Genomic DNA, 27,316 nt, shown 5'->3' on the forward strand with positions numbered 1-27,316 from the left:
TATATTAGACTTCATTAAAATTAAAAACTGCTCTGTGAAAAATACTATCAAGAGAATGGAAAAAAAAAAAAGCCAAAGATTGGGAGAAAACATTTGCAAAATGTCTGATAAGATGCTGGTATCCAAAATATACAAAGAACTCAAAACTTTACAAGAAAACAAACAACCCAGTTAAAAATGAGTGAAAGACCTAATAAACACGTCACCAAAGATACACAGATGGCAAACAGGCATAGGGTGAGACACTCCACATTATATGCCATCAGGGAAATGCAAACTGAACAAGATACCACTTACACACCTACCAAAATAGCCAAAATCCAGAACAACTGATAAAACCAACTGTGGAGCAATAGCATCTCTCATAATTAGTGGGAAGGCCAACTCTGGAAAACAGTTTAGTGGTTTGTTAACAAAATTATACATACTCTTACTATAAGATCCAGCAATCATACTCCTTGGTATTTACCCAAAGGAACTGAAAATGTTTTTCTACACAAAAATCTGCCAACAGATGCATACAGCAGTTCTATCCATAACTGCCAAAACTTGGAAGCAACCAAGAAGTCCTTCAGTAGGTAAATGGATAAATATGGTACATCTAGACAATGGATTCTTATTCAGCATGAAAAAGAAATGAACTATCAAGCCATGAAAACACATGGAGGACACTTGAAGCCGTATTACTAAGTGAAAGAGTTCAATCTGAAAAGGCATATACATGTATGATTCTAATTATATGACATTCTGGAATAGGCAAAATTATGGAGACAGTAAAAAGATTAGTGGTGGCTGGGGGTTAAAGGGAAGGAAGGATAAGGAGCAGAGAAGATTTTTAGGGCAGGGAAACTAGTCTGTGCGATACTATAATGGTGGATACATGTCATTATACATTTGTTCAAACCCATAAAACAGGACTTTTTTGGCACCAAAGACAGGTTTCATGAAAGACAATTTTTCCACAGACCAGTATGTGCATTGGGGACCGCAGCCATAGAATGTACAACACCAGGCGTGAACTCAAATATAAACTATGGACCTGAAGTGATAATGATGTGTCAATGTAGGTTCATTAATTATAACAAAAGTACCATTCCATCAGTATGTTGACAATGAAGGACGTTATGTATGAGTGGGGGGAAGAGGGTATATGGAAATTTCTACACCATCTGCTCAATTTTGAGGTAAACCAAAAACTGCTTAAAAAACAAATTCTAATAAAAAAAAGAGTGAATTTTTTTTTCAAACACACAAAAACTGAATGAATTCATCACCAACAGACTGGCTCTGTAAGAAAATGTTAAAGGATGTTCTTCAGACCGAAGAAAAATGATACCAGACGAAATATAGATCTACGAAAAGGAATGAAGACCACTACACATGATAAAAGTCGCAAAATATGTTAACTTTCCTCATTAAGAAGTCATCAAGATGGTGGACGAGAAACACCGCCAGACAGAGTGTCTCTGCAGAAAAGACAGATTCTAGCAGAAATTAAAAGAAAGAAGCAGGAAGACGAGCATACATTGGACGAGGGTCAGAAGGAGGGGTACCTGAGACTACGGGAGACTCCACGGGAGGAAGTTGCAGAGGAGAATGGGAAGCAGACATCTCCGGAGCAGCCTGGAGACCAGACACAAGGGAAGGTGGAGCGCTTAACCTTCCCTTCCCTTGCATCTCGAACTGCTTGTGGGCTCCCTAGCGGGTGGAGAGACCTGCAGACACCAGCCCAGAGAGGGCAACCGTCAGTGAACGGTAAGCCTGTAGCAGACCGGCACAAGGCTCCCAACTCCCTCAGGGCACCTCCGTGTGCACAGACCCAAGCCACATGGCAGGCGCCATATTGCCTCCTTCTCCCCTCCCCCGACCCTATCCGCGGCTGCTGAGAGAGAAAATATAGCCACCGGCCGGGGTCACCTCCAGGGAACAGGACCTTCCCTTTTGGGGCCCTACAGCTGACTGAGGAGAACTCAGATGGTGAGCTCCCTACCTGCCAGCCCTTCCAGGTGCTGCTGGCACGGTGATCCCAGGAGAATGAGGAAGACCCTGCGGCTGAGAGACATAGACCCAGCTTGGGCTCCCCGTGGGCGAATTGGGACTGGCACTCCTCTCCCTGGTAAGGTTAGGGATTGAACTCTGGGGCCCCGAGGTCAGACCTCCAGACCAGATCCTGTGTACCCAGGTCTCGCATTGCCCAGGGCACAGAAGCGATATACGCGAACAGCGTACTGAGGTGTGTGTGCCTTCAGGGGAAGATGAGTGTCTTAGAGGGCAACTCTCCTCCCAAAGGGAGGCCTTGTGCCCAGCCTAGGTGGCGTGACTGCGCAGGGAATATCCTGGCCGGCATGGCAGCCAGGGCAAACCCAGTGGCGTGAGGTCTGGCCTGCTGGCAGAGGCCCAGGAGTATCCGCAGAGTCCGGGAGGGAGGAAAGAAGCGAGGCCTGCTTCAGACTGCAGGTCTCAGACAGCCCCATCCCACACACAGACTTTCTGACTGAGTGGTGCCTTCCAGCCCCTCCCTGACAGCTTTTCCTGAAAGCAGAGAATAGAACTTTCACCCCTGCTAATGGCATTTGTGGTGCTGAGGGCAGGCTTCCCCAACCCAGCTATGCCCAGATTCACTGCAAGACCAACCCTCACTGAGGGGGAGAAAAGGACACACCTGGAAGTCCCAGGGCCCCACTGACCACCTGAGGCACTAGAGTGCCTCTCTAAAGGAACAAGAACTGGTCACAGGACACAAAAACAACAGCGTAGCCTGTCCCTCCAAGCAAGCGCCACCTACTGACAGGGAGGACATTCTGCATACCCTTTTCACGGCACCTACTGACTCATCATACAAGGTATGGTCGAATCTCACCCACAAACACCACCTACTGGCTCAGAGACTGAACAAGGCATGTCAATACCCAAATGAAAACCTAAAGGAAAGAAGCAACAACTGACCAAGATGAGAAGAAATCAGTGAAGGAACTCCGGAAATATGAAGAACCAAATGGAAACCACACCCCCAAAGAGGAGCATCAGCCCCTCAGAACGGACACCAACCAAAATGAAAGAAGATGAATTTCGTATGTGGATCATAAGAAAATTCAACGACCTGCAAGAACAACTCAAAAACCAACACAAAGAAAACACAAAAAGACTCCAGGACCTGGAACAAAAATTCACTAAAGAAATTGATACAATGAAGAAAAGTTTAACAGAACTCCTGGAAATGAAGAATCAATTCAGGGAACTACAAAATACAGTGGAAAGCTACAGGAATGGGGTAGATAAAACAGAAGAAAGAATCTCAGAGATTGAAGATAACACCTTCCAATTAAATAAATCAGTCACAGAGATAGAGCAGAGAAATATGAGAAAAGAGCAAAGCCTACAAGAGATGTGGGATATGTGAAGAAACCTAATGTGAGGGTCATAGGGTTACCAGAAGGGGAAGAAGATAACACTCAAGGGTTGGACAAGCTATTTGAAGATATAATAGAAGAAAATTTCCCAGGCCTTGCTAAAAATCTCGATATACAAGTTCAAGAAGCTCAGAGGACCCCTGGGAGATTCAATGCAAACAGGAAGACGTCACGACATGCAGTCATCAGACTGACCAAAATATCAACTATAGAGGCCCTTCTAAAAGAGCTGTAAGACGAAAGAAGCAAGTAACATATGAGGGAAAGTCAATTCGAATAACACCAGACTTCTCTACTGAGACTCTATAAGCAAGGAGAGACTGGGGCCCCATTCTCACTCTTCTGAAACAGAACAATGCCCAGCCTAGAATCTTATTCTCTGCAATACTAAGTTTTGTATATGAAGGAGAAATCAAGACATTCTCAGATAAGCAAAAACTGAGGGAATTCACCAAGACAAGACCAGCTCTTCAAGAAGTACTCAAAACAGTGTTACCCATGGATCAGCACGATAAACACTGATGAATGTAAATCTACTCAAAGCTGAAGATCAAAGCCCAGATACTACAATGGCTCAAGAGAGAAAAGAAAGCAACAAGTTCAACCCAACATAATGAATGGAAATCTGTCCCATCAGTTATCTCAATAAGTGTGAATGGCTTGAACTCCCCACTCAAGAGACATAGGCTGGCTGAATGGATAACAAAACACAGGCCAAGTATCTGCTGCCTTCAGGAAACACATCTAACCTGCAAGGATGCATATAGACTAAAGGTAAAAAGGTAGAGAACAATATTTCAAGCAAATGGAAGCCAAAAGAAAACTGGCATGGTGGTGATGATTACAGATAACTTAGTTTTTAAATCAACAAAAGTAATAAAAGACAAAGAAGGTCACCATATAATGCTGAAGGGGACAGTTCAACAAGAAGACATAACAATTGTAAACAGATATGCACCCAAGCTTGCTGCACCCAGATTCATAAATCAAACTCTACTGGATCTAAACAAATAGACAAACAACACCACCACAATAGTTGGAGAATTTAACACCCCACTGACAGCACAGGACAGATCTTCAAACAGAAAATCAAGAAAGAAATAGTGGACTTAAACAGAACCCTAGAACTAATGGGCCTGACTGACATTTACAGGACATTCTACCCCAAAACCACTGAATATACGTTCTTCTCATCAGCTCATGGGTCATTCTCTAAGATTGACCATATCCTAGAACACAAAGCATGTCTCAAACAATTTAAAAAATAGAAATTATACCATGTATCTTTTGAGACCACAATGGAATAAATGTAGAAATCAATCCTAACAAGAGTTCTCATTTCTACACAAAGTCATGGAAACTAAACAACCTTCTACTGAATGATCACTTCATAAATGAGGAAATCAAGATGGAAATCAAAAGATTCTTTGAACTAAATGACAAAGGAGACACAAGTTATCAAAACCTGTGGGACACAGCTAAAGCAGTCCTGAGAGGAAAGTTTATTTCCATAAATGCCTATATCCAAAAGTCGAAAAGATCACAAATAGACAACCTAATGAATCATCTCAAAGAGCTAGAAAAAGAAGAACAGACAAACCCCAAACCCAGCAGAAGAAGTGAAATCATTAAGATCAAATCAGAACTAAACAAAATTGGCAACAGGGAATCTATACGGAAGATTAATAAAACAAAAAGTTGGTTCTTTGAAAAAATAAACAAAATTGACACACCATTGGCTAGACTAATAAAAAGCAGAAAAGAAAAATCTCTCATAAGCTCCATCAGGAACAATAAAGGAGAAATTACAAAGGATGCCACAGAGATACAAGATATAATTTATGAATACTACAAAAGCCTCTAAGCGCACAAACTGGAAAATGTGTAGGAAACGGACAATTTCTTAGAAATACACAGCCTCCCTAGGCTCAACCAGGAAGAAATAGAATTTCTGAACAGACCAATATCAACTACTGAAATTGAAACAGCAATAAAAACACCTTCCTAAAAAGAAAAGTCCTGGACTAGCTGGTTTCACACCCAAATTTTACCACACCTACAAAGAGGAACTGGTGCCTATCCTGCAGAAATTATTCCACAACACCGAGAAGGATGGAATCCTCCCCAACACATTTTATGAAGCAAACATAACCCTGATACCAAAACCAGGAAAGGATGCAACAAAAAAAGAAAACTACAGACCAATATCCCTTATGAATATAGATGCAAAAATTCTCAACAAAATCCTAGCCAATCGAATCCAGGTGCTTGTAAAGACAATAATTCATCACAACCAAGTGGGCTTCATCCCAGGGATACAGGGATGGTTCAACATACGCAAATCTATAAATGTAATTCACCATATTAAACAGAAGCAAAAACAAAGACCATATAGATCCTCTAAATAGACGCAGAGAAAGCATCTGACAAATGTCAACACCCTTTTATGATAAGAATGCTCAACAAAATAGGCATAGACGGGGCTTACCTAAAAATGATACAAGCCATATATGACAAACCCACAGCCAATATCATACTGAATGGAGAAAAATTGAAAGCATTCCCACTTAGAACTGGAACAAGACAAGGTTGCCCACTATCTCCACTTCTGTTCAACATGGTGCTGGAAGTCCTCGCTACAGCAATCAGACAAGAGAGGGGAATTAAAGGCGTCCTAATGGGAGCAGAAGAGATCAAACTCTCACTCTTTGATGATGACATGATAATATACCTAGAAAACTCCAAGGATACAACCATGAGACTCTTAGATCTGATAACTGAATTTGGTAAAGTCTCAGGATACAAAATCAATACACAGAAATCAGAGGCATTCATATACGCCAACAACAATAAAAGTGAGAACCAAATCAAAGACTCAATTCCCTTCAAAATAGCAACAAAGAAAATAAAGTACCCTGGAATATATGTAACTAAGGAGGTAAAAGACCTCTACAGGGAGAACTATGAAACACTGAAGAAGGAAATAGCAGAAGACGTAAAGAGATGGAAGAATATACCATGCTCATGTGTCGGCAGAATTTAAAATGTCTACACTACCCAAAGTGACCTACAGAGTCAATCCAATCCCTATCAAAATGCCATCATCATTTTTCACAGATACAGAAAAAATAATTTTATGCTTCATATGGAACCAGAGAAGACCCCGTATAGCAAAATCAATCCTAGGCAATAAAAAAAAAAAAAATAGGAGGTATCAATTTACCAGACTTCAAACTATACTACAAGGCTATTGTCATTAAAACAGCTTGGGACTGGCACAAGAACAGGGACATTGACCAGTGGAACAGAACAGAGAACCCAAATATAAAACCATCCTCATATAGCCAACTAATCTTCAACAAAGCAGACAAAAACATATACTGGGGAAAAGAATCCTTATTCAATAAACGGTGCTGGGAAAACTGGATAGCCACATGTAGAAGACTGAAACAAGACCCACACCTTTCACCTCTCACAAAAATCAACTCATGCTGGGTAACTGACTTGAACCTTAGGTGTGAAACTATTAGAATTCTAGAGGAAAATGTTGGAAATACTCTTCTAGACATGGGCCTAGGCAAAGAATTTATGAAGAAGACCCCAAAGGCAATCACAACAGCAACAAAAATAAACAAATGGGACCTGATCAAATTAAAAAGCTTCTGCACAGCCGAAGATCTCTCAAGAGAGCAAACAGACAACTCACAGAATGGGAGAAAATTTTTGCAAGCTACATATCTCATAAAGGGCTGATAACTAGAATCTATTTAGAACTCAGGAAAATCAGCAAGAAAAAATGAAACAACCCTATCCAAAAATGCGCAAAGGACATGAACAGAAACTTCTCAAAAGAATACAGAATAATGGCTAACAAACATATGAAAAAATGTTCAACATCTCTAATCATCAGGGAAATGTAACTCAAAACTACAATGAGATCTCACTTAACTCCAGTGAGTATGGCCTTTATCAAAAAGTCCCCAAACAACAAATGCTGGCATGGATACGGGGAGAGAGGAACACTCCTACACTGCTGGTGCTACTGCATATTAGTTCAACCTCTGTGGAAAGCAATATGGAGATACCTCAAAGCGATACAAGTATATCTACCATTTGAGCCAGCAATTCCACTATTGGGCATCTACCCAAAAGATCAAAAGTCACTTTATAAAAAAGACACCTGCATTCGAATGTTTATAGCAGCACAATTCACAACTGCAAAGCTGTGGAAACAACCCAAGTGCCCATCAATTCATGAGTCGATTAAGAAAATGTGGTATATGTACACCATGGAATACTACTCAGCTTTAAGAAACAATGGTGATATAGCACCTCTTGTATATTCCTGGATACAGCTGGAACCCATTCTACTTAGTGAAGTATCTCAAGAATGGAAAAACAAGCACCACATGTACTCACCAGCAAATTGGTATTAACGGATCAACACCTAAGTGGACATACAGGAGTAACATTTATCAGGGGTCTGGAGGGTGGGAGGGGGGAGGAGGGGATGGGTATATACAACCACAACGAGTAAGGTGTTTAACGTTTGGGGGATGGACATGCTTGAAGCTCTTACTCGAGGGGGAAGAGGGGCATGGGCAATATACGTAACCTGAACACTTGTACCCCCATAATACGTTAAAAAAAAAAAATCTTCAAAGGATAGTTGACCACTTAACATCCAAAAGGATAATTATAACTAAACAGACAGATAATAACAAGCAATGGTAACAATGTGGAAAAACTGAAACCCTCCTAAGTTGCTAACAGGAATGTAAAATGGTACAGCCTTTGTAGAAAACAGGTTGTCAGTTACTCTAAATATTACAAGCAGAGTAACCATATGACCCAGCATGTCCACTCTTAGTAAATTTCTCTTGGGTATAAACCCAAGAGAAATAAAAATGTATATCTACACTAGTGAAAACCTGTACACAAATGTTCATAGCAGCATTATTCAAAATAGGAAAAAAGTAAAAACAATTCAAATGTCCATCAACAGAATGAATAAACAAAAAGTGTGTGTGCACAATGGAATATTATTTGGTAGGAAAAAGGAATAAGTACTGACACATGTTACAATATGGATGAATCTTGAAAACATTCTGCTAAGGGAAGCCAATCACAAAAGTCCACATATATTATCATTTTATTTATAGGAAATGTCCAGAATGGGCAAATCTACAGAGACAGAAAGTAGATGAGAGTTGGGGGTTGTTAAGCAAGGAGCAGATGGAATGGAGAGTGACTGCTAAGAGGCATCACTGGTTTTTTCAGCAGTGATCAAAATGTTCAAAAATTTGTTGTGGTGATAGTTGTATAACTATGAATATACTAAAAACCACTGAACTGTACACTTAAAATAGGTGAATTGTACGGTACGTGAATTATATCTTAATGAAGCTGTTTTAAAGAGATAATGGACAATTTAAAGTAAAATATCAGTGGGAGTTTAATAACACATACTTAGAAGTAAAAACCATGAAACATGATGTGGTATAATATTAGTGGAAAGTATACTGTAGTAAGTTAAAGATACATAGGATAAGCCCTGAAGCAAGCACTAAAAATATACATATACTTAACAAATTATGCTGCCAGTAAGAAACACAATTCACATGTAAAGACACAGATATGTTAAAAGTAAAGAAGTGAGAAAGGATACACAATGGAATCTACAAAAAAGCGACTAGAATAAGTGAGTTCAGCAAGCTTTAGGAGATCAATATACAAAAACTATGTTTCTATATATTAATGATGAACTGAAAAGTGAAATTCAGAAGATAACATGTATAATAGCATCAAAATAATACTTAGGGAAAAATCTGACAAAAGATGTGCAAGATCTATACACTAAAACTATTCATACAAATTGCTGAAAGACTTTAAAGGACTTAAATAAATGGAGAGAGAGACTGCTCCTGGGTCAGAGGACTCAATATTGTTAAGATAACAATTCTCCAAATTAATTTATAGATTCAACCCAATCTCAATCAAATTCCTAGCAGGCTTTCATGCACAAATTGGGTATGTAATTCTAAAGTTCATATAAAAATGCAAAGGACCTACAATAGCCAAAACAATTTTAAAAAAGAAAAATAAAGTTGGAGGGCTAATACTACATGACTTGAAACTTATCATAAAGTTACAGTTATCAAGACAGTGTGATGGCTGGGCACAGTGGCTCACACCTGTAATTCTAGCATTGTGGGAGTCCAAGGCAAGAGGATGGCTTGAGGTCAGGAATTTGAGACCAGCCTGAACAAGAGCAAGACCCTGTCTCTATTAAAAATAGAAAAAATTCGCCAGGTGTGAAGGTGCACACCTGTAGTCCCAGCTACTCGGGAGCCTGAGGCAGGAGGATTACTTGAGCCCAGGAGTTTGATGTTGCTGTGATGCAGCTGATGGCATGGCACTCTAGTCCAGGTGACAGAGTAGCACTCTGTCTCCAAAAACCAAAAGACAGTGTGATATTAAAGACAGATAAACAGAACAATAGAACAAAGTAGTAGAGGCCCAGAAACAGACTCATACAGATATGGTCAACTACAAATGTTTCCAAGGCAATTAATTGGGGAAAAATAATCTTTATGATAAGTGGCACTTGAACTGGATAGTGATATGCAAAAAATGATCCCTCACATAATAAATAAAAATTAAATGTAAATGGATTACCCTAGCTAAAACAATACAACTTCTTTAAAAAAAGAGAGAAAATCTTAGTGACCTTGGATTTGGCAAAGATTATTTGTTATGATACACAAAAGCACAATCCATGAAAGAAAAAAACTGATACATAGAACTCCAAAATCAAAAACACTTTCTCTCAAAAAACACTTCCGTAAATGAAAAGGCAAGCCACTGAATAGAAGAAAATATCACAAAACATATATCCTGCAAAGGACTTGTATCTAGAAGATAAATGACTCAAAAAAATGAGGAAAATGTTAACAAACTTCACTAAAGTATATACAAAGCAAATAAGCACCTAAGATGTCCATGGGTAATCTACCATACAGCATGGTGACTACAGTTAATAACAATGTGTAAGTCAAAATTGCTAAAAGAGTGGATTTTAAATGTTGTCACAACAAAGAAACGGTAAGTATGTGAGGTAATAGATATGTCAATTAGCCTGATTTGAGCTGTACATGTATTAAAACATCACACAATATCCCATAAATAGATGCAATTATTTGTCAATTCAAAATAAAAATTTTTAAACAAGAAAAGATGCTCACATCTTAATTTCTTAGGTAAATGCAAATTAAAACCATCATAGAGTATTGCTACATACCCCTTACATAGCTAAAATGAAAAAGAATGACCATATCAAATGTTGACAAGGATGTGTAGCAACTGAAACTCTCATATACTGCCAGTGGGAGGGTAACATAACACAACCCATTTTGGCAAATAGTTGACAGCTTCTTAAGTATACACCAACTACACAATCCAGCCATATCATTTCTAGATATTTAACCAAGAGAAAAGGATATATAACTCCTTACAATGAGTTCTCCATTAGTGTTCAAAATTTTATTTTTCACCACCAAAAACTGGAAATAACCCAAATTTCCATCAAGTGAATGAATAAACCAATTGTTTATCCATACAATAGAATACTACTCAGTAATAAAATGTAATGAACTATCAGTATATCAGGTATATTATCCTATAACATAATTGTCCAGATCTTATTCACAAAAGAATTAAAATACATATTTACAGTCTCTCTTCCCAAAGTCAATAAAATTTTCCTGCCAATTATAATCATCATAATAATCTACCTTATATAATGAGGTATACAGATTTTACAAAGTAGAATCAGGTGTTCCCATCCCCTTAATCTCAGAAATATCACCCCACAATGACAAGAGGGACAAGAAACAAAAACACTCATGTTCACAGAAATTAGAAGACACATGTAACCCCTTAACCATATCTACAGCAATGGAAAGCAGATTGAGAAATGCTGTATGAGTTAGAGTGGAAGAAGATCAAGCCTTAGAGCCTAGGGAGGGGACACATTGTTGAGAAGCAAGCCTACACAAATCATGCAGGGCCCTGGTAAGGCTCAGGAATACACACACACACACACACACGTATATGAATAAATAAATGAGAGGCATAACGGATGGCTGCAATAAGGAAGTAGACCAAAAACAAGGATATGGTTTGAAAAAAAACAAAGAAGAGAAAAAATTAAGAAAACCAGCGTCACAAGTCTAACATTTGACTTACAGGATGTGAGATGGGAATGAGCTTCTCAATGAATTAACACAGGAAAATTCCCAAGTATGTAGTCTCTAGACTGAAAGTGCCCTCCTTTAGCCTATCACAATGAATAAATAATTTAAAAATACCAAGATATATCAATATAAAATTTTAGAACTAGAGGTAAACATCCAAAAAGCCTTCAAAAAAGAAAAAAAAGCCAGGCGTGGTGGCTCACACCTGCAATCCCAGTAATTTGGGAGGCTAAGGAGGGAAGATCACTTGAGGCCAGGAGTTCAAAACCAGTGTGGGTGACTTAGCTAGACCTCATCTCTTAAAAAAAAGGGGGCGGGGGGCTTAAATAAGATTACAAAGAACCTGCAGTAGCCTATGGAAGCTATAATATAGGAAAAGAATAATTCTGAAATTCTGACAGAAATAATTTCCAGTATATACTTCTATCCCAGACTATCAATCAAGTACAAATTTAGAATAACGGCATTCTCAGCCACTCATTCATGCAAGGTTTCAAAAAATGTGTCTCCCATATGCCCTTTTTCAGAAAGCCACTAAAGAACGAGCTTTTGAAAAAGGGGGGAGTAAATCTAAAAACAGGAAAACATAGGATTAGGGAGTGGAGGATCATTACCAAAAAATGATGAAAAATTCCTAGCAAATGATGTCCTAGGCTACAGCTATACAGCAAGCTCACAGGAAAAGCAATACTAATTGGAGCAGAAGGACAAAAAATAGTATCTTGGAGATCTCCAGAGGGGAAAAAAATGGAACTGATAAATTATCTGAGTTTAACAAATAGAAAATCAGATAAAAAATAATAATAATTTTAAAGAGCTATAGGAGAGGCTGAGACGATAATCAGAAATTTGAAGAAAGCCAAGCAGGTAAAAAGTGAAGACAATTAACTCCAGAAAAAATAAAGTACAAGAAAGGAAAGAAATATAACCACAGCATACTACTCAGCTCAACAATGAATAATGCTTACATACTGAAATGTAACTATATTAGGAGGATGGATGTAAGGAAAAAAGTGGTATGAGAACTCAAATCTTCACTTACCAGAACAGAACATCAATAGATATTTTCAATTGATAAACAAAAATATATGGTAATTAATACACATTTTACTTAGAAATATAGCAGTATCAACCACACTGAATGCTGAAGAAAGTTAAAAGTGGTTTACTTGAGAATAAAACCAGGAAAACTGCTGGTTTAGTTTCAAATAGTTTATCACTATTTAACTTTTCCCACTTTGTGCATGTATTACTCAATAAAAATAGGTTTTTTTTTTTTTTTTTTTTTTTTGTGACAGAGTCTCACTTGTTGTCCAGGCTAGAGTGCCGTGGCGTCAGCCTAGCTCACAGCAACCTCAAACTCCTGGGCTCAAGCGATCCTCCTGCCTCAGCCTCCCGAGTAGCTGGGACTACAGGCATGCGCCACCATGCCCAGCTAATTTTTTTTTTCTATATATATTAGTTGGCCAATTAATTTCTTTCTATTTATAGTAGAGACGAGGTCTCGCTCTTGCTCAGGCTGGTTTCAAACTCCTGACCTTGAGCAATCCGCCCGTCTCGGCCTCCCAGAGAGCTAGGATTACAGGCGTGAGCCACCGCGCCCGGCCTAAAAATAGGTTTTTAAAAAGAAAAAACAATTGCCAACAAACTCATGATTTGCAGACTATCTTATTTACAGACTACAGGTTGCCTGGACTTATCAGCCACGTTAACTGATAGGAAATGTTAGCTATTCACAAGTATATAAATTTGGACACTCCAGGAGATATTTCTTTTGACTAACAATATCAAGCAGGCTTTCATTCTTCATCACTATCATTTTTTACAAACTTTTTAGCAACACTGTGTTACCTACTCACATTGAGTTAGGAAAAGTCTACTTAATTCGAAATATTTTAACAGTAAAGTGTTATCTTTCATGTATCTTATACATGAAAAATTACAAGTACTAGCTCATTCAGAATGACACCAACTAGTTTACTGTTTTGCCAAAAATAAACTCTAGTTTGGTCTGTCATCGCCAATTGGACAGAGGTCATTTCTACAGTGCTGCCTAAATAACAGATATTAAATGCTAGTCTACTAAAAGCATGGCCCTAAGAAGCAGATACCTTTTATGTACTTGGCAGTAACAACTCCTATACTACTCTCAAATCTAGCTGTGCAGCTGGCATAAGCCAGTAACTTTTCCAGATAGATGACAAAGCAATTGTGGAAAGGTAAACAGTACCTAAATGAATCTGTATTTTCCTAATGTTTACTATTTTACAAATTAGGCATAAAACAAGTACAATTGCGATATTAGGAAGCCTGATTAGTTCTACCAGTTCTCCCCACACAAGATGACACATATGACAAAATTAAGGTGTTTAAATAGAGTAATGTTCCAGAAGCTTATTAAAGCCCTAGCACAATTTCAGATCTCATGCGATTAAGGTGGTAAACTTCCAACTACAAATATCATATATATGGGACTATACTTGCCACCTGAAATACTGAGGATACAAAGCATTTGGCTTCATGCAGGAACCTAAATATGAAAATTTTATTTTTTATAAATATTTTACAATGAAGTTTATTATATAAAATCAGCAGTCACCAAGGAGAAACAGAATAAAATGAACACCATGTTAATGACAGAATGCCACTGCTACATCTTCAAATGGCTTTATGCCAAATATAATCCCCAGACTGGTAGTTATATTCAGACCTATATATGGATTTATATCCACACATACAGATATTCATTTTTATATAGGGAATACAAACATGTAACAATGCTGTTGTTATTTCTGAGAATAAAAGAAAAGGAAATTTACTCCAGAAATAGAAGCCAATATAAAAGCTCATCCAAAGAAAAGGATCCATTTCCAGTAAGACACAGAAATGAATAAAGAGACAAGAAACCACAAGAAACTCATCGTTTTATGATTAAGTGGTCCCTTTCAAAGATGATAAAGCATAATGTCAAGAACTCACAATTTAATTTGCTGTACTCAATTTAAAGTCTATTGCAATATTAGAAACTATCCTTGCCAATAATAATGATGATAAAGAGTGACTCAAACATTTACAGCCCTAACAAATAAAATACTGGGGTTGTAATGTACTCTTGGATTTCACCTAACTGGATTACCTAATGTAGTGATTCACAAAGTAAGAGTGTGTGTTGAGAATATCTCACTATAACTGCAACATATTTACAATTACCTACTTGTCAGTTATGAAGGGTTTTGACTCATTCATTTGGCTTTATGAAATTTTTATAATGTGATGGTCAAATGTTCCTTCAGGCTCAAAAGTCTCTCCTTAACACACACACAAAAAAGCCACCTAAGCCTTGTGTCTTCAAATTTCTTTGCCAAAAGTGATGAACACTTTGTCCTTAGCATTTTTAAAGGAAGATAAAGTGAGAGTAAATCTCAAGTGCTCCTATAGATGTTCTCAGATTAAAAATGATTAAAAAAAAAATCAATGTCCTAAGTGTCCTTATGAATAACACAAAATTATTCAGGGATGAAAAGACACATTCTTTGAAATTTGGCTTTAAAATGTTAAATAATAAAGACAAACATGAACAAGTGTGGTAAACTGTTGACAATTACTGAATCCAAAGGATGGGTTTATAACATTCATTATCCTTTATTTTTGAATATGTTTGTAAATTTCCAAATTTAAGTTTACAATGAATAGCAATGTTTTGTTGATCATTTGGGAATTCATTACCAAACATGTAAAAAAAAAATCGTAAGGAAAAAAGTTGCAACTTAAGAAAAATAAAATACACTAACAAACAAACAAACAAAAAAACCACAGGCCAAAATATTAAACAGTGGTTATACTGAGAAAATGGTAACCTAAAAGATTTCCCCATTCTTATATTTCACTTTTCAGTACTCCTTTCTGCCCCACTCCCCAAAAGGGCTGATTTTATAGTGGGGGAGGAGGAATACACACACATACACACAAAACATTGTTAAAAACAAAAAATGGTAGTTTCAGGCTTAAAATGGGACCTTAAATTCTTTAAAAGAAATGAATAGAAGTGAAGGACTTACCTGCTCTTCTCTTTTCTGCTTGCGTAACTGCAGTCCTTCTTCCTCCCTCCTCCTGCGCATCTCATCAGGATTCAGAGATTTGTTCTTGTAACTTTTTAGGCGAAAGTTCTCTTTTCCTGGGGTGGTCATGATTTCTACAAGAATAAAAAGAGGGGAAAGAAGAGATGACTTTACTGTAGAAAGCTCTGTTACTCTAGGAGCTTAGCCTTTTAAACATATACATGGCCAGACTCACCTCAAAAAGATACCAGAAATGGTTACTTTAATGTGTGCAATTCAACAGTTTTTAGTACATCCACAGCTTATGCAACTATCACCACAGTGAGTTTTAAAACAACTTCATCATCTCAAAAAGAAATCCTGTATTATTTAGCTATCATCCCTATTCTGGACATTTCATATGAATAGAATAGGCAATCTTTTGTGACTGGTTTCTTTCATTAAGCATATTGTTTTCAAGGTTTATCCATGCTGTAGCACATACCAGTATTTCATTTCTTTTTATAGCTGAATAATATTCCATTGTATATACATACTCCAATTTATTTATCAATTCATCAGCTGATGGACATTTAAGCTGTTTCCACCTTTCAGCTATTATGAATAATGCTTCTACAAACATCTGAGGTCAAGTATTTATGTAGACATGTTTTCATTCTCTTGGGTCTATACCTAGGAGTGGAATTGCTGGGTCATGTGGTAACACTATGTTTAGTCACTTGAGGAACTGCCCAACTGTTTTTCCAAAGTGGCTGCACCATTTTATATTCCATCAGCAGTATACGATGGTTGTAATTTCTCCAACATTTTACTATTACAACTTTTTAATTCAAAACATCCTAGTGGATGTGAAGTGGTATCTCACTGAGGTTATGATTTGTAATCGTCTAATGACTAATCAGACAATAGCATTTTCTCACATATATATTTGGTAATTATATCTTCCATCAAAACAGTTTATTCGAATCCTTTGCCCATTTTAAAATTGGGTTATTTGTCCTTTTATAATAGAGTTGTAAGATTTCTGTATACATTCTAGATAAAAGTCCCTTATCAGATATGCTTTGCAAATAAATATGTTCTATAGGTTGTCTTTTCACTTTCTTGATGGTATCCTTTGAAGCTTACAAAAATTTTAATTTGATGAAGTTCAAATTAATGTTTTTTCTTTTCTTGTTCATGTTTTTGGTGTCATATCCAATAATCCTTAACCCTGTATTTCCTTCCCAGAGTTCTATATGGTTTTACCTTACATTAAGGTCTGTGATTCATTTTGAGTTAATTTTTGTACACGACATGAGGTAAGAGAGTCCAACTTCATTCTTTTACACACAGCTATCAAGCTGTCTTATAACACTATTTTTTGAAAAGACTCCTCCTTCACTGAATGATCTTGGCACCTGCTATAGACAATGTGTGTCTCTCCCAAAATTCACAAGTTAAATCCTAAGTACCAATGTAAAGGTGTCTGAAGGCAAAACCTTTGGGAGATAATTAGGTCCTGGTGGTAGGGTCCTCATGAATGGGATTAGAGCCCTTATAAAAGAGACTCCATAGGCTGGGCGTGGTGGCTCATGCCTGTAATCCTAGCAACTCTGGGAGGCCGAGGTGGGCGGATTGCTCGAGGTCAGGAGTTCGAAACCAGCCTGAGCAAGAGCGAGACCCTGTCTCTACTATAAATAGAAAGAAATGAACTGGCCAACTAATACATATAGAAAAAAATTAGCCGGGCATGGTGGCACATGCCTGTAGTCCCAGCTACTTGGGAGGCTGAGGCAGCAGGATCGCTTGAGCCCAGGAGTTTGAGGTTGCTGTGAGCTAGGCTGACGCCATGGCACTCACTCTAGCCTGGGCAACAAAGTGAGACTCTGTCTCAAAAAAAAAAAAAAAAAAAAAAAAAAGAGACTCCATAGAGCTCACCTGCCCCTTTGGCTATGTAAACACACAGGGGAAAGATAGTTGAAAAGAAGGAGCCTCTCACCAGACTCTGAATCTGCCAGTTATCTTGATTTTGAACTTCCAGCCTCCAGAACTGTGAGAAATAAATTTCTGTTGTTTATAAGTCACTCAGTCTATGGTGTATTATAGCAGCCCAAACAACTATAACAGCACCCTTGTTGATAATTAGTTGAGCATTTGTACATGGTTTAATTTCTTGACTCTCAGTTTGATTCCATTAATCTATATGTGCCAATTCCAGTCTTGATTACCACTGCTTTGTAACATTTTGAAATCAGTGTGTGAGTCTTCTAAATTTTTTTGTTTTTTTTTTCAAGATTGTTTTGGCTATTATGGATCCCCTGCAATTCCTTATAAATTTTAGGATTAGTCTATCAATTTCTACAAAGTCAGCTGGGGCCAGGTGCGGTGGCTCACGCCTTGTAATTCTAGCACTCTGGGAGGCCGAGGCGGGTGGATCGTTTGAGTTCAGGAGTTTGAGATCAGCCTGAGCAAGAGTGAGACCCTGTCTCTATTAAATATAGAAAGAAATTAGCTGGACAACTAAAAATATTTTTAGAAAAAATTAGCCGGGCATGGTGGCACATGCCTATAGTCCCAGCCACTTGGGAGGCTGAGGCAGAAGGATTGCTTGAGCCCAGGAGTTTGAGGTTGCTGTGAGCTAGGCTGACACCATGGCACTCTAGCCTGGGCAACAGAGTGAGACTCTGTCTCAAAAAAAAAAAAAAGTCAGCTAGGATTCTGATAGGAATTATGCTGAACCTGAGTAGCAGTTTGGGGAGTATTCCCACCTTAACAATGTCAAATCTTTCAATTAAGATGGGATGTTTTTCTATTTAGATCTTTTTTTTTTTTTTTTTTGAAAAATGCTTTGTAGTGTTCTGAGTATAAGTTTTACACTTCTTTTGTTAAATTTATTCCTAAGTATTTTATTTTTATGCCTTTGTAATGGAATTGTTTTCTTAATTTCATTTTCAGATTGTTGATCACAAATCTAGAGAAATTCAATTAATTTTTGTGTATTGATATCTTACAATCTTGCTAAACTTACCAGTGCAGCTACTTTTCTAGTTGATATACATCACATCATCTGCAAAAAGAGATAGCTTTACCACTTCCTTTCAATCTTAATGCCTTTATATTTCTTTTTCTTGCCTAACTTCCTTGACTAGAGCCTCAAATACGATGTTGAATAAAAGTGGAGAGACCAGACATCCTTGTCTTATTCCAGATCTTAGTGGGAAAGCAACCTGCCTTTTACAATTAAGTATGATGTTACCTTTGGATTTTTCATGAATGCCCTTTATCATGTTGAGTGTTCCCTCCTATTCCTAATTGTTGAGTATTTTATCATAAAAGGGTGCTGAATTTAGTCAAATGCTTTTTCTGTGTATATTTATATGACATTTTTTTGAGAGACAGAGTCTCACTTCATTGCCCAGACTGGACTTTGCTATTCACAGGCAGTCATCAAGCACTACAGCCTCAAACTTCTGGGATCAAGTGATCCTCCTGCCTCAGCCTCCTGAATAGCTGCTCCCAGATCAATTTTTGTTTTTTATTTTGCTAACATACTACATTAATTGTTTTTTGGACTTTAAGCCACTCCTGCATTGCTGGGAGAAATCTTACCTTGTCATGATGTATAAATCTTTTTAAACACAGTTGAATTCAGTCAGCCAGTTTAGTATTCTGTTAAGAATTTTTATGTTCATATTTATAAGAGATATTGACCTATAGTTTGCTTGTGATTTCTTTGGCTTTGTTATTAGAGTAATACTGGCTTCATAAAATGCACTGGGAAGTATTCCCTCTATTTTTTGGAAGACTTTGTGAAGAATTAGTATAAATTCTTTAAATGTTTGGTAGAATTCAGCAGTGAAGCCACATGGGCCTAAGCTTTTCTCTGTGGGTAGTTTTGTGACTACTAATCCAATGTCTTCACATGTTATAGGTCTATTCAGATTGTCTATTCCTTATTGAATCAGTTTTTAACACTTTCTAAAGTGTTGTAAACATTTCAAAAAATTTTTTTGAAAATCCAAAAGGAAAGAAATGTTTACCTAAAAATTAACTATTCACTTGCTTTTTTTTTTTTTTTGTCAAAATGTTGTAAGATGCAAGTTCAAAAATGAAGCCTGGCCTTAAAGCCCTGTGTTCAAATTTGCTTCTCAGCATAGTGATGCATGGAAGATATTAGACTTCTGTGAGTCTTTGTTTCCTCATCTGCACAATGGAAACAATGATACCTCGAGAAGTGAAGAATAGTAACATGTAAAAGCATACTTCCCACTATCTAGTCCTTACATAACTCAAACGATATCTGTGTAATAAAGAAATGGCTATAAATGACTCTAAATATTCAAGAAAAAATCTCTTCTAAGGTGATCAGGGATGGCTACATAGAGATGATGATGTTTCAGCTAGGTTGTGAAGAATAGACAAGATTTCAGTAGTTGAGGTTGAAAGACAAAAACTCACAAAACAGAGACAGGAGTACAAAATAAAGGCACAGAAGTCAGAAAGTGTGACTGATGAGGAATAGCAGTAAATCCCACTTTATTAGAGCAGTCATCCTTCAAAAGGAATAGGTAGAAATTGGAAGAACAAGAAATGCCAACAACTCTTGGTTTTCTTTTGTTAAATTGTGGTATCCAAGAACTCACAAATGCTTTCAACACTCAAACTAACAATTTCTATCATCCATTCAGTGTACTTGCACTTTTAAATTGCAGTTGAGCCTTTAACAACACAGGTTTGAACTACATGGGTCCATTTACACATGGATCAAAAATACAGTACACATTATTTGTGGAATGCAAAACCTGTGTATACAAAGGTCCAATTTTTTGCATACAGGGTTCCACAGCGCTGACTGCAGGACTTGAATATGTATCCTACAGGGTCCTTTTTCTTAAATTTCTGAGCCCTGCTTCTATTACCCCTTCCTGTAGCATTGTGGTTGATACATTCCTTGAGCATATAAGAATAACTGTAAAATATGTAGTAGTGGGTATGTATTGTTTATTTATTGTGTTTTACAGATCTGGTCCTGCTTCTCACTTTTTTACTCAAATTGATTTGGGGATCTTTCTGTTTTGTTTTACATACATATAGTTGTGTCTAATGTAGAATTCCATAATGTTCATCTACCATATTTTACTTTTCATTCCCTAATAATTGATAGTTGAATTTCTAACATCACATATACCCTGTGGTAAATATACTCTTACTTGTACATTCTTATGGACTTACGTGAGTTCTCTGGGATATATACCCAAGATTGTGATTCCGAGGGCATAGAACAGGAGAATTAGTTTATGTTGCCTATTGAGTGCAGGATAGTGAGTGGTTGTTTGCCCACATCTTTGCCTGTACTTGGTTTTATCTTTCTATTTTTTGTCAGTCAGATGGATATAAAGTTGTATCTTTTTGTTTCAATTTATACTCTCTGATTACTAATTAATTTGAACATTTCTCAGATTTACTCAAATTTTCCTTTTTGATAACTGTATTTTGTCCTTTGTCTATCTTTCCTTTGGATTTCCTGTCTTTCTGGTTTGCAGAAGTTCCTTGTGGAGGTTAGATTTGAATGGTTTGTTGATAGCAGACTTAGAGAATACCTTCTCTAAGCCTGCCATCTTTCTGTTAATTTTGTCTTTCTATTAATGGTGTCTTTCACTGAACAGATATTCAAAATTTGATGCATTGATAATCTCTTCCTCATCAACTTTTTGTTCTTTTTGAAATTTGTATTATTTGAGTATTGGAACTCTTATATTGTTTAAATTTTATTTTCTTTTCCTATCTTCTATCTCTTAGTCTTTCTGTTCGGTTTCTTTTTTTTTTTTTTTTTTTTTTTTTTTTTGAGACAGAGTCTCGCTTTCTTGCCTAGGCTAGAATGAGTGCCATGGTGTCAGCCTAGCACCTCAAACTCCTGGGCTCAAGCGATCCTCCTGCCTCAGCCTCCCGAGTAGCTGGGACTACAGGCATGTGCCACCATCCCCAGCTAATTTTTTATATACATATATTTTTAGTTGTCCAGCTAATTTATTTCTATTTTTTTTTTTTTAGTAGAGACGGGGTCTCGTTCCTGCTCAGGCTGGTCTTGAACGCCTGAGCTCAAATAATCTGCCTGCCTCAGCCTCCCAGAGTCCCAGGATTATAGGCGTGAGCCACCACACCCAGCCTATAATCCTGTTTTCAATATGGCACTTCACTCACACACTCCCCTGCACTGAAGCACCCATTTTAGAGTCTCTAGTTCAGTTTCTTCAGAGTAATCCTCTCAACATCTGAAGGGACTGGAGAAGGATGTTCCTTGGCTAGGAAGAATGGGGGGAGGAGAGGAAATCTGGGTGTGTGATTGCTGTTTTGTAAACTTTCAACTAACCTAGTTTTTAGCCCCACTCCTCACTCTACCTTAAGAGATAGTACCTGTGGGATCTCCTGTCTGTGAAGCCTCCCTGCTTATGGGCAGGGTAAATCAGCTTTCTTATTGACCTATCCCTTTGCAGGTGTTCAGGCTTCAGCATTTTCCATTTTGCTAGTAAACAGCATTTGATCATTTGTTTTACAGCTTCTAAAAAGGTTTTGACATCATCTGTGATGCTCTCCTTACCTGCTCTTTGTGGTTCATTTCTTTTAAAAAATATATTTCTTATAATTTTAGTATTCTATCATGTCCACCATTTTATTTCTTTACATAAACTCTTTATAGTCTGTTCATTCTTTCCACAGCACTTGAATGACCACTATATGCCTAGTACTGAAGATTAAAATTAAACTTCTGGCTTTGAATTGTTAATATGATTTGGAAGAAAAAGTACATCTTATATATACTAATTCTTAATTTGAAAACCCTTATAGCGTACATAAGACAGATAAATTACAGGGCTTATTAAATTCAGTAATGAATATGAATTGGATAGAAGTGATTTTTTGCAATTAAAAAATTGCAAAAAATTTTATTTTTTTCCACTACGAAGGAAAATGTTATGTCATCGTTTGAAAAGATTTGTCTTAAAAATAATACAAAACAAAACCCATTAAACTATTACATAAGATACAGTTTTTTTCATTCATAAAGACCAGAACTTCTGATGAAATAACAGCATGTTGAGCTGAAAAAATTCCAACCAAAAGTACAGAAATTCAATAATTTAGACAGGCAGAGAAGTTTCATTGTGGTAAATATATACTTTCAGCTTTAAATTTTAAAAATTTTGAAAGTTTTTCTTACTGTATAATTAGTACATTACTTCTTGTAGAAAATTTGGAAGATAATTTCCACATAAAACTTTTATATTCTGATTTCTTAACCTATGAAATATTATCTAAAAGTCTAAAGAATAATGTAAGTTGGATTTTTGTTTGCAACACTGAGATTTTTTATATGTTAGTGTTCTGTTTTTCTCATTTCTCAGTGTATTGTGATCATTTTTTAGGTTGCTAACAGTTTTCATTAGAATAATCACACTGCAATCAACATTCTCATACATACTACTGTTTTTATTTCCTCTGCATACATTTCAAAAGTGGAATTATTGATAAATACACACCTCCACTACATATTTCACAATGATTCTTATATACTCAAGGAATGTATCAACCACAATGCTACAGGAAGGGATAACAGAAACAGGATTCAGAAATTTAAGAAAAAGGATCCTGTACGATGTGATGAGTGTCAAGAACTGAGAAGCATAATTAATTCTAAAATCCTTTTTTACCTAATGTCCAAATAATAAATTTCCCAAAACTAACGGACATGGATTCCCAGCTTATAAGGTCCACAGAATGTCCTTAAGTGAAAAAAAGACTCATACCTACGCATATCATCATGTAATTTCAAGGCTTTAAAACATTCTAAAAGTGTCTAGAGATTGGGGGTCAGAAGGGGAAGACTGCTTAAAAATGAAGAGTCAGACTGGCTTCGGACTTCAACAGCAACACTGGAAGGATAACAAAGAATTTTTGAACTTTTGAGTAAAAATTGTTTTCAGACTAGAAATTTTGTACGCAGCCAAATTATTGATATTTTTTTTCAGTCATGAAAGATCTCAAAGTTTTTAATTCCCATGTACCTTTCTCAAGAAAGTAGCAGAGGATACACTCCAAAGAAGTGCATAAACCAAGAACAAAAATATGGGACAAGAAACAGAGGATCCAGTACAGGAGAAGAGCAAAGAGAATTTTAAGGATGATGTAAAGAGAAATCCCAGGCTAACAGCTGTGAAATAGGCCTAAAACGTAATCAGTACAGATTGCATTAAGAGGAGAGATGAGGGTTCCAGGATAACTGTCTCAAGAAACTATGCAAAAAAAAAAAAAAAATAGCAACTCCTGGAAAAACAAAACTCGAGAGGAAATGATATCATAGTACTCCACATGGCTCAGCTGTGAATATTTACATAGTTATAATATTGTAAACACTGAATAATGACTTCATAAACACCTGTGATAACTATATTTGCAGATGGGAGAGGCAGTGTATGTACATGTGGTAGGTGAGGTAGATATGTATGGAACACTAAGGAATATCTTACATAGAGGAAAGCCAATAATGTCTAAAATTGCTATGTCAAGGATAGTAATAAAAGTCACTATATTTATAAATATGAAAGCAAACACAAGAGGAAAAAGCTAAGAGAAAGAAAATGGTAGCCTCTAAAGTGCAGAGGCTGGGACAGAGGACAGCTGCTTCTTAGATATTCTAATTTAAAAATTAAATATTTTTAAAGGTGCTAAAACATGGAGCTTCAACAATCTTTCAGCTGTTAGTATATTAGATCTTTACTAGTATTTCATGATGTCAAACAAACTACATCTAGTTTGTTCTGCCAAAGAGACTAAACTGCTAATAAAATCAAGCTTTAATGATTGATGTGAATACCACACAAACAGCCCTATATTTGAATCCCAGCTCCACTACTAACTCTATAAAGTAGGGCAAGTTACCCAATCACCCTGTACATGTAACCACATCTTCAAAGTAGTTTTGCAAGAACAATTAAGTGAAAGCACTGATGTAAAGCTTGACCCATCAACAAATGTTAGTTCTTTCTGCAGGTTTTTCTATTCCCTAGCTACAAACCCCCATTCTGACCCCCAAGCTGCCTTGCTGTTCACAAAGTACAGAGACTTCTGGACAACTGAGCACATCTCCCCCCCTCATGCTGGAAAATCAATCACAATGAGTAAGCAGACTTATCTTTGTATATGAAGGGCAGCATTAATTCTTGTTATATGAAGGAGATTATCCCTGTTACCCATATCCTGGATTATAGCCTGCTCTCAAGAACTGTCCCAATTAGTCTACAACACTAGGACAGAACCCTTTTTTCACTTAGGTCTGTTTTGTTGGGTTATAACATCTATAAAAAAAACAATCAAAAAGGCTCTACATTCCATCAGTCTTCAGTCCTGCTCTTTCAATGCACAACCTCAGAATATTCTAATGCCCCATGCTGCCCTCCAGTTGGCCTGTCATCTCCTGCTTACTGCAGCAATAAATAGAAGAAAGAAATCAGCCCAAATCAGCTAATTGAATTGTTTACCATTTCCAATGTTTTCTTCAGTATGGCTAAATTCATAATACCCTGCAAAGTACAAACATATCTTAAAACAAAACAAAGAGAGTAATAGGGGATTATCTTTATCACTAGGTCAGTCATCTTTACTTGCATGGCCAAAGGTCTTAATTGATTTCATACACAGTATTCATACATACTTCTAAAAACAATCTGGCAGACTTAAAAGCACAGGTTTCATAAATCACTGAGACTATTTTATCATTAATTCAACAAACCCTGTGTTAAAACACAGGAGATGAAAAGAATAAGACACAATCCTACTCTCAAATGTAAGGGAAAAGGACAAAATAATCTAGAGCAACAAAGAACAAAGAAAATAATCCAGCAAACAACTGAGAGCAATTCCAGACTTATCTTATATAAAATAATTTCATAATATAGTTGAGACTAAGGACAATTACAAAATTTGAACAAAGTTCTGAGCCTACTGACAGTCAAAGTATAAAGAGAAACAGGATGGCTTACAAAACAAAAAAGACCCAATAAAAAGCAGTCATTTGTTTAAAAACAAAAGAAGAAAAAAAAAAAAAAGGAAAGAATAGAAAGAAAAAAGCCCAGCACTGGGATTTTAAGAATTTGTCTCTAAGGTCTGTATCATACAGGGATCAATAAACAAATTATAAACAGTATCTTGTATAGCAACGAAGAAAATATTTTTTTCATGGCCCCCTTTGGTATGTATCAATTCTAGATAAAAGTCAAGATGTATAATATTAAATCATAGTTCTGTGAAGAAACTTCTACAAGGACCACCTTATAAAGTAACATAATGCAAGTATACTGATTTCAGGTGGTAAGTTCATCATTTAGTTTATTCTAGGTTTTTATAAACTTATGTTTTGTTTCCCTAAGGGACTGGACGCTCCTCAAGGCTTATGTTGTCTGTTTCCTTTTGAACTTCCTTTGCTATTTAGTAGAGTGCTTTACAGCTTCTGCTCAGTTATAGTAACTGATAAAATGTCATACAATCAATATTTGTATTATTTGTTAGTTTTCCCTGATACACTATAAATTCCATGAGTACAAGGACAAAGTGTCTTGATCATGACTATATCCCTTGTCTCAGGCACAGGATTTCTCCATAAGTATTCACTGAATTACTGGATTAAATAAAGAAAACACAACCAATTAGTATGAAAGGAAAGAAATAATTCTTAAAATGGCAGTGACTTTGGGTTCTAAGGTTGGTTCCAACAAGAGCTGGATAACCTCAAGTAAGTTACTGAACTTCTCTGACCTTCAGTGCTTTCATCTGTAAAAATAGAAAAATTAACATCGACTTCAAAATTACTGTAAGCATTAAATGTTTAAATATATATAAAGCATTTAATTTAGCACAATACCTGGAAAGGAGCTCAATAAATGTTCATTCCTTTACTTTCTCTCATGTCCTCCCTAAAATCTCATATACCCATAAAACAATTCCCTCCAAGAATAAATTATTTCAATAAAAATACAATGGAACCCATTCTCACTTTCATTTGAAAAATTAAATTTTCATCTCTTCAATCTTTAAAATGGAGGAGGAAATAACTGTGGATTTTCAAAATAATTACAACGGCAAGAAAAAGTTAACAAAAGTCAAGAATAAACCTTAAAGCAATAAGAGGGGGGAAATTATCTACTCATCTACTGCTAATAGAGGTCTTGAAGGAACCATTTATTTAAGTAATAAAAGGATGAAAAAGTTAGTAATATTATTTAATAGTTTTAGAAAAAAATACTTCGCAAAGCCTGGCACAGTGGCCCATGCCTATAGTTCTAGCTACTCTGGAGGCTAAGGCAGGAGGATCGCTTGAGCCCAGGAGTTCGGGTCCAGCCTGGGCAACATAGCGAGGTTCGGTCTCTTAAAAAAAAAAAAACACTTTGTAATCATTCACTCTGAACTTAAACTTTAAAATTCAAATATTTTGACACATTTCATTTAAAAGTGGAATACGAAGCACTTTCATTTAACCCTTAGCATTCCTTCATGACGACTTCCCTGACTTCAGTCATCCTTCAGTTTTCTCCTCCTATTTTGAGCTTAATCCAATACT

The 27,316-nt window shown here is 36.6% G+C and overlaps 1 protein-coding gene across 1 annotated transcript in view; it reads right to left on the reverse strand.

Moving 5' to 3' along the window:
• Nucleotides 1-27,316, reverse strand: part of KPNA1 (karyopherin subunit alpha 1) — a 66,328-nt gene that overhangs the window by 38,171 nt on the left and 841 nt on the right. Inside the window, exon 2 of the mRNA XM_012780492.3 lies at nt 15,724-15,857. Within this exon, the coding sequence (XP_012635946.1) occupies nt 15,724-15,852 (129 nt within the window). The 5' untranslated portion in view covers nt 15,853-15,857. The remainder of the gene's footprint in view (nt 1-15,723; nt 15,858-27,316) is intronic.

The sequence above is a fragment of the Microcebus murinus genome, chromosome 1 (genome assembly GCF_040939455.1).
Source record: "Microcebus murinus isolate Inina chromosome 1, M.murinus_Inina_mat1.0, whole genome shotgun sequence".
NCBI lineage: Eukaryota > Metazoa > Chordata > Mammalia > Primates > Cheirogaleidae > Microcebus > Microcebus murinus.